This window comes from Diorhabda carinulata, chromosome X, assembly GCF_026250575.1.
Source record: "Diorhabda carinulata isolate Delta chromosome X, icDioCari1.1, whole genome shotgun sequence".
Lineage (NCBI taxonomy): Eukaryota > Metazoa > Arthropoda > Insecta > Coleoptera > Chrysomelidae > Diorhabda > Diorhabda carinulata.
In genome coordinates this window covers 14,370,317-14,383,641 of record NC_079472.1, presented here as the reverse complement: position 1 = coordinate 14,383,641, position 13,325 = coordinate 14,370,317, and the positions used below count along the sequence as shown (strand labels likewise).

At 34.0% G+C, this 13,325-nt stretch overlaps 1 protein-coding gene across 10 annotated transcripts in view; it reads left to right on the top strand.

Moving 5' to 3' along the window:
* The first annotated feature begins 1,756 nt into the window (after nt 1-1,756).
* The window catches only part of LOC130901641 (sodium/potassium/calcium exchanger Nckx30C), a 58,820-nt gene continuing 47,251 nt past the window's right edge, over nt 1,757-13,325 (top strand). For 5 of the 10 annotated variants that reach the window (XM_057813160.1, XM_057813155.1, XM_057813153.1 and 2 more), the window contains exons 1-2: nt 1,757-2,617; nt 8,800-8,823. In XM_057813160.1, coding sequence (XP_057669143.1) covers nt 1,826-2,617; nt 8,800-8,823 — 816 coding nt within the window. In that variant the 5' untranslated portion in view covers nt 1,757-1,825. The remainder of the gene's footprint in view (nt 2,618-8,799; nt 8,824-13,325) is intronic. The other 5 variants (XM_057813162.1, XM_057813158.1, XM_057813156.1 and 2 more) reach the window with 1 other exon arrangement.

Below are 13,325 nucleotides of genomic sequence, written 5' to 3'. Positions count from 1 at the left end.
TTTTTGTTTTGCCAGTGAAGTATAAGATCAAAATTTAGGTGCACAACTGCCTAAGATAAATGATGATCAAATTCTACGTTTCAGCGTTTTTCGGAGCAAGGGCATTACATGTAGAGAGTTGCTTTTTTACGGAAACTAAACACACAGCCATCTCGCGAGTTTTTGAATAATTAACCGTTTAAGAGATGAAAACCTCAATATTTATAATATATTCAGCTGATTGTAAATAATTTCATGGTTTTTACCTAAAGAGAAAAAATCGTTTTTCGATTTTCAAGGGTGAAATATCGATTCTATTTAGTACAACATATCGAATCACTGAATCAATTTAGTACAAAAAATCGATTTATTTGGTCCAAGGATTCGATTTCTAGATTGAACGATTTCAGATCTTATTTTTTTCACATTGTAGATGTAATAGTTATTTTTAGACGACGCTATCTAAAAGTTGTTTGTTCTGTATTCATTTACATAACGATAGTTGCGTTCTGAGTGTTTCATGTAATGAAAGTGACAGTTCCGTACTGCAAAACACTTTCGGGACGCTTTGGAGTAGACAACTTTAATGTTGACAGTTGACAGTTTCATTTCATTTTGCATAACCTTAAATTTTTAATTTTCAAAATTCATTTGTTTTATCCGAAGTTTTGTCTAAATTAATGAATAACAATGAATGATGATGAAAAAGAAAACATTGCAAATATCACTAAGTACATTATATTGTTCCATAAATAAAATATTTATGATTCTCTATTATTTATTTTCTTTACTCAGTGAAAATGAAAAAGATTTGGATCTTATGCGTCGTCTAAAAAAATGTTGTGTACGTCGCTGCTGAAATACTACTTTGCTGGACAAACATTTTATTTATTGAACTATATAATGATAACTTGATGATATTTGCAATATCAATATTAATTTTTTTCTTTTTCATCATCATTAATTGTTATTAATTTAGTCAAAACATCGGATAAAACAAATAATTTCAGAAAATTAAAAATTTAAGGTTATGCAAAATGAAATGAAACTGTCAACTGTCAACATTGAAGTGGCTAGAGTCACTCCAGAGCGTCCCGAAAGTGTTTTGCAGTACGGAATTGTCTCTCTCACTACGTGGAACACTCAAAACGCAACTATCGGTATGTAAATGAATACAGAACGAACAACTTTCAGATGGCGTCGTCTAAAAAACAATTTCCATTGAAGAGAAAGGTAAAAGCTGCCATGGGGAAGCGTATTTAATTCTTTTACATTTCACATCACGTAAGGGGGTGGATCAAGTGCATAGAAGTATTGCTTTCAAACTTAAAAATCGTTTTTTTTTCAACGGACGATAAAATATTTTTGGAACAATTTATGAGATTCAATTTATAATAAACTTTGAAATGAAAAATGTCAAAGATACCCTGATTTTTTTTTAATATATGAACCCATTTGGAGATTTATATAAACATTAAACACGAAAGCTCCTCCACTATCAGTTTAGTTAAAAAAAATTTGAAATACAAGTATTTTGGTTTAGGACGTATTCAAAAACTTTGAAATATTTGCTTTAGTGTTAATAATAATAAGTGATTAACTTAATTTTATAAAAATATAAGAAAATGTGGTTAGTATATCTTGAAATGTTGAAAATTTGTCATTTCGTATAAACGGGGATATGGTAAAGGGAGAGAGTGCGCGGAAAGACTGAAGGAGGCATCGCGCGCCGGGTGGTGCACTAGCGCAGACTGCGCGCTCTCAACGTATCGAACGCTCTCAAATTCCAGATCCAGTAGTCCGTTCCCGGCCTCACAGTGGCAATGACGGAACCTGTCCTGCCACTATGACCCTTCGCGTTGCGTTTATATACTCCGCGGCGATCTCGGTGGTGCTGTTGTTGGCCCATCGACCAGCTTACGCTGGACATGAACAACAAGAGGATCGTCACTACCACCTGGAAAATGACGTAGAAAATGTGACGACGGTCTCGGTGTATACTATCTCTCCGGTGCCCGCTTTACATCATAATGAAACTCTCCTACAAGAAAAAGATCCGCTTTTTCCGAAAGACCTTTTCACGAATGAACAACGTCGAAACGGCGCAATTATTCTTCACATCATTGGTGTTGTTTACATGTTTGTTGCTCTAGCTATTGTCTGCGATGAATTTTTCGTACCAGCACTTGATGTCATCATTGAAAAACTTGACATTCAAGACGATGTCGCTGGAGCTACTTTTATGGCAGCTGGTGGTTCGGCGCCGGAGCTGTTTACCAGCGTTATAGGTGTTTTCGTTTCTTTCGACGATGTCGGTATTGGTACTATTGTCGGTTCGGCTGTTTTTAACATTCTTTTTGTTATTGGAATGTGTGCGATTTTTTCGAAAACCGTATTAACGCTCACGTGGTGGCCTCTATTCAGAGACTGTTTTTTTTATTCGGCTAGTCTCATTACGCTTATTGTATTCTTCAGAGACAGCCACATTTATTGGTACGAAGCGTTGGTGTTATTCTCGTTTTATATAGCGTACGTCAGTTTCATGAAATGGAACCAACCAATGGAAAGGCTCGTTAAAAAACTCGTATATAAGAACAAAGTGACCAGGGTTAGAAGTACCGATCAACTCATGCCTACGGTAAGAAAATCATTCTTTTTTTTTTTTTGGTTTTTGGACAAAATTTCAATATCTCCATGATTAAATAATCGAAGGCTCCGTGACATTGCACGTATCCTTAATATAAGCACCAATTGACCTACTTTTTATATTCGTGCTGAAATAAATTGATGTGCTCACATTTAAATATCTATGATCAAGTTCTTTAACCAAAATCAAAAAAACAAAGATCTCATAAATCATTTTTATCAAAATATATTTTAGAAATTTGCAATAAATGACCTAATTTTTGTTTATGAAACCCAGTGGCGTAGTGAACTCGATTCCCACGCGGGGTGCAACATCTTTTTAACGCCTTCCCCTCAATAAGTAAATCATATAATTTTATATATAAAATATACTCATAAATTGATGAATAGATAAAGTGGACTGAATAAAGTCATAGACTCTAGCTCGACTTTAAATATGAGGCAAAAAATGTAGATTTTGAAATGATACAGGGCGTGTCAATACCAACTTATTTTTTCTCAGGATTTTTCAGAAAATTCTAGACATAATTCGTGTACAACTGCTTGGGAATTATTAAGTGCCTTCAGATTTATTACAAAAATTAACTTTAAATGAAGAAAATTACTTTTATTTAACAAATAAATCTTTTGATATTGGGAACGTAATCAAAAACCATTTCAGCATTTTTATTGATATGAATTTGAAAAATAAAAAAAGGAAAATTTTGTTTATTTTCGTGAAAATCTCATACCTTTAATGACTTGTTGTCTTCCTGCATGACACACGCATGAGCAGAGAAAACTGGAAAGAAGATTATTAGATTTTAACAAATCTAATAATTTATTTAAGAATTAAGAGTATTACCTAAAAATTATAACATTTCAAGATCATCTAATGATTTTTTAAGACTTTAGACGTGGATTAAACCAGAAGCAGCGTGCCGATCAACTCGCTTCGACTTTTTGTGATGAAACACTATCTCGAGCCATTTTTTTTTCCACTGGTTTTCCGAATTCAACAAACCCAACAAAAGTTGTTCGCGCACGAAGCACTACGAACCCAATAGTCTCCTGTTTCTAAGGAATAACAGGACATATCGCCACCATTGCATTAAAGCAACGTGAAACTGTTAATTTTGAATGATACTCCAGAATTTCTTTACCAGAAATGTTAAAACAAATCAGGGAAATAAATCGCAGAAAACGAATCGTTCTTCACCACGACAATGCGAGCTCTCGCACTTCAGTACAAACAAAAACGTTTTTGAACAGTCAAAACATTGAATTGATGGGTCGTCCGCCATTCGTCACACAATGATTTCTTCTTATTCCCGTGGATCCAAAATAAACGAGGTCAACGTTTTTCTACACCTGAAGAAGCGGTTGATGCATTCAATTATTGTTTTAGATCTGCCACTGAGAATTATTATATATAAATCAATGAAATTTGGAAACTCATTATCAAGAATTGTAACATTTTCTTCTATTGATTGTAGTAGACAATTCAAGGTCACTATTATCAATACATAGGGCGTTATTACAAGCGATACCTCTTTTCAACATTTGACATTGAGTACAGTGAAATATATTGCAGTAAATGCAATTGTAACTAACTCCTCGATGTCTTTTACCATTGTCTCACTTGTAGCAAACTTATTCGCTTTAGAGCTCTCGTCCACTTAGACTAATGTCAGAATTCATAAGATTGTCTCGCGAAAGCGTCTTGCTACGAGTCAACATTCTGGCAGCTATCTCTAGAGTTCTAATTCACTTAGACTAATGTCATAATTCAGAAGATTGCCTCGCGAAAGCGTCTTGCTACTGGACAACATTCTGGCAGCTATCTCTAGAGCTCTCGTTCACTTAGACTAATGTCAGAAATCAAAAGATTACCTCGCGAAAGCGTCTTGCCACTGGCCAACATTCTGGCAGCTATCTCTAGAGTTCTAATCCACTTAGACTAATGTCAGAATTCAGAAGATTGCCTCGCGAAAGCGTCTTGCTACGAGCCAACATTCTGGCAGCTATCTTTAGAGTTCTCGTCCACTTAGACTAATGTCAGAATTCAGAAGATTGCCTCACGAAAGCGTCTTGCCACTGGCCAACATTCTGGCAGCTATCTTTAGAGTTCTCGTCCACTTAGACTAATGTCAGAATTCAGAAGATTGCCTCGCGAAAGCGTCTTGCCACTGGCCAACATTCTGGCAGCTATCTCTAGAGTTCTAATCCACTTAGACTAATGTCAGAATTCAGATGATTGCCTCGCGAAAGCGTCTTGCCACTGGCCAACATTCTGCCAGCTATCTTTATAGTTCTCGTCCACTTAGACTAATGTCAGAATTCAGAAGATTGCCTCGCGAAAGCGTCTTGCCACTGATTTTGTTTTAAGCTGACTATATGTGTAGATTCTGTTTACCACTTTGTCCCAACACTCCGGCAGCTTTCTCAATTGCGTAGATTCACGTTTGTGGAATAGCACATCCTGTTTTTAGTCTGTACGACTTTCGCATGCTCGGTTCCTCCATTTTTTGTTACTAAGCCATCTGTGAGTACTGAGATATCTATGATGATAGTTTTCACATTCTAATCTTTTCTTTTATTAATTTCGATTTCTATCCTCTCTTTGAAGTACGTCTTTTTTTGCATAGATCAATGGGTCAAAGTGGAATAGATTCACGACTTTACAACCCAACACATCTAATCTAATCTAATCTACCCATTTCTACAATCTCCTAAAAACGTTTAAACAAAAATAGAGTAAACCTCAATTATTTTTTTATACGTAAAAAATTAATCGTAAAACTATAATGAAAACGGTTTAAAGGGAATTTACCGAACGAGAAAAGGGTATAAAGAGATTCATTCCCTTTTATATGAGCTGGGATCGAGTGTATGTCTTGTGTGCATGATGATATGGATTTACATGTCATATCAATAATCCAACCTAATTCTTTTAATTTAACAAGCAATTTGCTTCATCTACAAGTGGTTCAATATGGAATACAATTTTGTATAATTTCTACGGATGCTAGATGAAAATTGTTCAATGAAAATAAATGTCGGTTGTATTTGGAAATGTTCCTGCATATAATTTCCATGATATTAGCATATATGTATTAAGTATTAGCTATTTCTGTTACAGTGATACGTAGGTGTGGCATATTACATTTAATATTTACATAATACAGAATGTCTACTAAACTTGAATAAGCTTGAAATATAAATACAAATAATTATGCCAATCCATACATTTTGGGGAAAAAGATTCTTCGAATATGCGTTTATAAGAGTAAGAAAAATCATTGCATCTTCAGTTCTCCACGAGGAAATTTCCTGACGCCAATAAGAATAACTTTTTTTTTGTAAAAGATTACTTCTTATAGTCAACTGGGAATATTAAATCTCAACCGACTTATCAATCATATTCTTTCTCTATTTGTATTAAATCTTTTTTTTTTCGTTGTTTTCTTTATTTTTCGTGTTTTTATCTGTCATTCTAGACTTTTAATAACTTTTCGTCCAAGTACGGATTTTCGTCAGTGTCAAATCACATTTTGATAAAAACTGTAAGTAATCGAAACGCAAATTTTTAATTATAATGTTCGTTTTTTTATACATATAGAAATGAGTGTAATTATTAAAAGAAAAAATTACACAAAGTGCCAACACATAATGTAACACTCGTTAAGTTGATAAAAATAATTTCTTTCGAATAAACTAAACAAAAAACAACCCTGTGTAAAATATACACGTTCCAGATCACTACTACTAACTGTATGTGTATCGTGGGACAACCTCCACATAGAAATCGAAATTACTACTAATTTTACAAAATTATGATTATATATGTACCTTATAAAGTAAACAAGTTGTATAAAAAAATATTGTCAATCACCGGTCACGGTTAAAAATCATCATCATCGCACTCTAACGCACACATAACTATTTTTTGTATCTGTACACTTTTTTTCATGTAACCAAACGAAACTTACTTCGTGATTATACCTCGTATATATAGTTTAATCTAGAGGATGAAATAAATTGAATCCCAAAGTTGTGGAAGGCATATTTCTTCCCTATTCACTGTACTAATTTATATAAACCCTCAAAAAACCCTATAATATCAGGGTTGCCAAATAGAATTATGTTGTTGAATCAAGTTATTATTAAGTTGTATACAATAAAAGAAAAATATTGATTTAAAGGTAGAATATTAAACTAACATTTATATATAGACGTTTCTTTGTATTTCAAAATTCAATGCCGAATCTAAGTCACGACGTTGTTGTTTTATTATTTTGGATACTATCGTGAATATTGACTAGAAATATGAAGGTCAAAACTGAAAGATTGTAATATTGGATTTCGTACAAGCATTTTATAGATTAACTTGAATACACTACACGAGGGCAATTCCACGTATAATCAGAGTGTTATAGAAATTGGAAAATATACTATTCAATCTAACGATTCAGTGGAAATTAAGTTATAGTTCAGTCATACACTGTTTATACCACCATTACACCAATTACACTGTCTGACATGAGTTTCATTAACCAAGTAATCATCTTCAGAGATTAAAGCTAAAGTAAAACCTATAAGCTTCAACACTGAATTTTCCCACCAATAAACCTCTTGTGAAAATTAATTCCAGCGGGTGAACCTTCAACTATATAGTCAGCTGTATGGAAATGGCCCTTTGTCCCTCACATTTAGAAATTTTAATGCTTCAAAATGCATCCAACAATTTATTATTGTATACATTTCTTACCAATTTTACCTTATTAATCGACAATATTCGTTTTTTCCGTCCGTCCATCTTTTAAATGAGCTGTATGCTCTTTAAACCGTACATTAATAGATTTCTTAGTCTGCCCAATATACTATTTATGTTAAGTGAATTAAATGATCTACCAGGAAATGGATACTGACCCTCTTATGTTGGATACAATGGAAGGAATCATTGTGTTTCAGTAAAGAATTATTTAGAATTTATCAACAAAGTTGAAAGTACAGAAATTAAAGATGAAGAAATTCTAATTTCTTTTTATGTGAGCTCATTATTTTCCAGTGTACCGATCCCTCTGATCTTGGAGTACTTACTGAGATCTAATAATTTGGAAGGTGATATAATAGAAGAATACAATTAACAAAAATATGTATGGAACAAAACTATTTCCAGTACAACAACTAATTCTACAAAGACGAAGGAACAGCGATGGGCAATTGCCTATCTATTTAGAAAAAACACTGCTACGTGCAGATAAATCCCGGCTGATTATTTTCATTGTATCCAGCATAAAATGGTCAGTTTCCGTTTCATGGTAGATCATTTAATTCACTTAACATATATAGTATATTGGGCAGACTAAGAGATCTATTAATGTACGGCTTAAAGAGCACATAGCTGGTTTAAAAAATGGACGGAGCGAAAGAACGAGTATTATTGAGCTGTGCTCAAATGTTATGATAAGAGAATTGCAGAAATGTTAATTAACCGACATAGTTTTGAGAAAACCTTTTTCCAAATTCAAAATAAAAAACTAGTATGCTGTGGTACGTTCTAATCTTATTTATACAAAGAAATTGAAAGGATTGATTTACAAAGTGGATTTTAAATCCATACAAAGCGATACGCAGTAACCAGTTTTATCAAAAGTATCTTTTTGGTGTAAAATTGAAAGATGCTGTAAATCACTTGAAATTTCAATCGATAAATCCACGCACAAAAAAAGTTATTAACCCCTTACATATTCCCATGTGTAGACATTTTTTTGAAAGTTCTTTATCTCGAATTTGATTAGTGTAACGAAAAGTTTTTACTGTTTATTTGAAAAAAATAGTGTATAAGAAAAGAAAGAATCAATAAGCATAATATAGACATTAATATGGGGAGAAGAAGAAGAGTCTGTACAGGTTAGTCCTCAATCTAATGATATTGAATGATTTGCAGATAGTACTACAGTTCAATTTTTCCTATATTCGCAATACATTCTTATTGTATAAACGTCCTTCAGGTAATTTCAAACGGCAATACTAAAATCTCTTTTATCTATATTTTTCCTAAGACTACATCGCTCAAAAATCTTATATACTTACACTAAACTAAACGCACTACTACTCTCTACTTTACTTAAAAGTCAGCTTGTACTGTATTCTGTGCTGTTTACTAAATGTATGCTTCATTGTTTCCAGCACCAAGCCGCAGCTCAAGCTCTGGTGAGTGAGAAATGATGCCTCTACTTTTTCTCTCACCTTACATTGATTATCCGCTTATTTTTCACCTGTACTTTAATTCGTTTTTTTCTGCTTATATCATTGCATGTATTATTGATGATTTGGTACTTCAAATGTTCGCATGCTGATACACAAAATATCACAAAATAATTAAATTGTCCTCAATTTAATTTTTAGTTTTACTTGGCAACACGAAACAATTTTTTAAATCACTAGATAAAGGAACTGCTTCTCTTTAGGCCGCTTGACATGATGCAATGCAAGACGCAATATTTCTTAATGCCATTTGACACGATGCAAGACAACATGCAAGAAATTTCACGCAATTGCAAATCAAAATATTACATAGACAAATATTGCATGTCGTTTCCCATTGCATCATGGTTGCCACTAATCAAAATTCCATAATTAAGTAAGTAATTTCCTAACCTCAAACTTTATTTATATTTGGAGAATTCGATGAGAAAATATCAACAATTAGTTGGGAGTGGATAAAATTACATGCAAACTCTTGCATGAAACAATCAGATGAACTTCAACTGCGCTTGCTTTTGATCAAGAAATATTGCGTCTTGTATTGCATTGCACGGTGTATTGCATCTTGAAAAGCAGCTTTTATTAATCTCAAGCATTGTTCACGCCAGAATTAATTCAAAACTCATGAAAACTGGCAACGCTGTCCGACCAACCGACTACTGAGCGAATGGAAGAAATGAGATATATAATAAGTTCTGTTGTTAAAGCTATGTAAAAAATTTTCTTACAAATAAATGTTAATGTGAACGTGTTAATAATAACTATAATACAAAACATGGTCCTTACGAGCGGATTATAAACAAAACCAGTGAAAATTCGCAATAAACAATATATTATTAACAACTATAACCCAAAAACAATTTACCACGTGCTGCAAGCAACTATCAACGAGTGCAAAGTGATCGACCAAACAAGTAGTCGATACAATATCACGGCGACCAGACATCAACTCAACTGGCCGACTAGTTCAATTGCAAGAATCAGGCAGTTCGACCGAAATCAGAGTGAGTTTGTTCCAAATTATTTATTTCCGAATTTTTCTTTCCATTTGCGATTTCAAAGCTTCTCTGTTTGTGCTTGAACAATTTGACAATATAAAATGGCAGAACTTGGCAAACTAATAAAGAAAAGAGGTGTAATTAAAGCTCAGTTAACTATTTTCACAAAAGCGGTAAATGAATTTGCAACTATATCTAATTTAAGCCAAACAGAAGTTACAAAATTAAAAGATAGGTTACGTGATGCCGAAAATTATCTTGACGAATTCAAATCATATCAATTAGAAATAGAGTTACAGGATGATATAAATTTAGATGAGCAATTAATCGAACGAGAGAGATTTGAAGATTCATATTATGATGCAATCGCTGTTGCTAAAAACATTTTACAAAGCTACAATAATCACGATAATGATACAAATCTTAGCGTGATTTCAGACAAAGCTTGTTGTAAAAACGAGGGTATAAAGCTTCCGGATATATCACTTCCTAAATTCAGTGGAAACTTTGAAGATTGGTTAGAATTCAGGGACACATATAAATGCCTTATTCATGATAGTAAAAAATTAGATAATATTCAAAAATTTTATTACTTGCGAAGTGCACTAGGAGGAACAGCAGCGGCGTCCATTTCCAAAATCAAATATACGGCCGACAATTATGAAGTGGCATGGGCCACAATTTCAAAAAGATTTGACAATACTAAAAAATTAATATATGAACATATTAGAGCTATTTTTTCATTAGAAAATATACAAAAACCGACAGCTGAAAAACTACAAAATTTAGCTGACGATATTCACAAACATTTGGGATCTATTGAACAATTGGGGCAAAATATAACTAATTGGGATCCTCTACTAATTTTTTGGATTACTAATAAATTAGATACTAGCTCAAACCTTGAATGGGAAAGGGAAAATAGAGATCAGGAAGAATTGCCAAAGTTAGATAAATTCCTACAATTTTTACAAAAACGTTCCAATTTTCTTAATATGTTAGAATCAAAGAACAGTCTCAGTTTAAATAAATCAGATTCAAAATTCAGTAATGAGGAAAATAAATTCAATAAACAAAGTAGAGTAAGGTCATTGACCTCAAGTACATATACATGCTCCTATTGCAAGAAAGAGCATTCAATATATCGTTGTGCAGAGTTTCTCGGATTAACAATAACACAAAAAAAAGATTTTGTCAAAAAATCAAATCTTTGCCATAACTGTTTGCGTTCGGGTCACTCTGTCAAACAGTGTAAATTAGGGCCTTGCAAAGTGTGTAAAGCTTGGCACAATACAATTTTGCATGAAAAACTCGAGATAGCGGACAACGCGAGCTCAAGTTCCGCAGCACTAAGCAGTGGCGTAGTGGTACCAGCGGCGGGGCAGGTGCTATTATCTACCGCCTGTTTACTCATTTCAGACAATTTCAATAATTTTCACAAAGCAAGAGCGTTATTAGATTGTGGTTCTCAAACTTCCTTTATAACGGAGGATTTGCAAAAGCGTTTGAATATTGCGACACATAAAACAGATCTTTCAATTTTCGGAATTTCAAACAATATTTCAAAGGTCAGTAAAAGGTGTAAGGTTTCATTTAAATCTATACATACCAATTTTAAAGCGCATGGCAATTGTTATATTCTAAAAGAGATTACAAGTGTGATGCCGTGTTGTCGAATCAACACGCAATCTTGGGCGATTCCAGGTGATCTAAAGCTAGCTGATCCACAATTCAACATTCCCGGACCAGTAGACATGCTCATTGGCGCGGACCTATTTTGGACAATCTTAAGCAATAACAAAATTTCGTTAGGAAAAAATATGCCGCTATTAATTGATACAGTGCTAGGTTGGGTTGTATCTGGGCAAATAAGTACTAACAACGTTGAAAAGGCTTCTTGTAATTTAAGTATAAACCAGGAATTATTAAATTCAATAGCCAAATTTTGGGAAATCGAGGAAATATCTAGCACGCGACAACTTTCTCCAGATGAACAATTTTGCGAGGACAATTTCATCAAAACTACTACCAGAGACGCGAACGGACGTTTTACAGTCACTATACCTTTGAAGCAACAACCTTCTAGTTTAGGTGAGTCGAAAGCTCAAGCCGAAAAACGTTTCTATGCATTAGAACGAAAATTCAGGAGAGATCCAATGCTGCACAGCAGATATATACAATTTATGAACGAGTATAAAGAGCTAGGCCATATGACAATTTGTAACGGCAATGATTCAAGCTTCGAATATTTCATGCCGCATCACGGAGTTTTGAGAGAAGAGAGTTTGACCACAAAACTACGGGTAGTTTTCGATGCATCAGCGCCCTCTAGCAACGGTCTATCCTTCAACAATATTCAAGTCATTGGACCCGTTTTACAAGACGATTTACTATCAATAGTCTTAAGGTTTAGGAAATATAACTATGTAGTTTCGGCAGACATAGTTAAAATGTACCGGCAAATTTCAATAACGCCCGAGCAAAGGCATTTGCAAAAAATTGTATGGCGCGAAAATCCGAGTGATAACCTGGAAGTCTACCAGCTAAATACCGTTACATACGGGCAAGCCTCTGCCAGTTATCTTGCAATACGCTGTTTAGCTAAACTCGCTGAGGATATTCAAGAAATGAACTCGGAAATAGCCGAAATCATTAAGCACGACTTTTATGTAGATGACCTGTTAACAGGTGCACCTACACTTGAGCATGCGCAATACATATGTAAAGCGATAAGTGACACTCTTAAATCGGGATGTTTCGCACTCCGAAAATGGTGCTCTAACGACACCAACGCGCTCAAAAATATAAGTTCAAATGATTTAAAATCCGATATACTAGAATTTGCGCATGATGGCAAAACAAAAACATTAGGCTTGATATGGGTTTGCAATAACGATAAGCTTCAATATAAAATTCATACCAATCCTATAGGTACAAAGGTCACAAAACGCACAATTTTATCTACTATATCAAAAATATTCGACATCCTTGGTTTACTAAGCCCATGTACTATTATCGCAAAAATGATAATGCAAAAATTATGGGAAAATAAATTAGCTTGGGATGACGCTATTCCAAAAGCTATATCTGAAAATTGGGTAAGGTTGGAGAAGGAGCTTCTTATTTTGAACGATCTTGAGTTAAACAGACAAGCTATTTGCAAGAATGCTGTTGAATTACAACTGCATGGTTTCGCTGACGCTTCGGAAAAGGCTTACGGAGCCTGTGTTTATTTGAGAAGTATTGATTCCGATCAAAAGGTTCATGTATCCCTGTTATGCGCCAAGGCAAAGGTGGCACCTATAAAAACAATACCAATCCCGCGGTTGGAATTATGCGCAGCATTGCTTCTAGCCCGCCTAACAGATAAAGCTAAAACTGCTTTGAAAATTCAATTCAAATCTTTCACACTTTGGTCGGACTCAACTATAACTCTAGCTTGGGTACGCA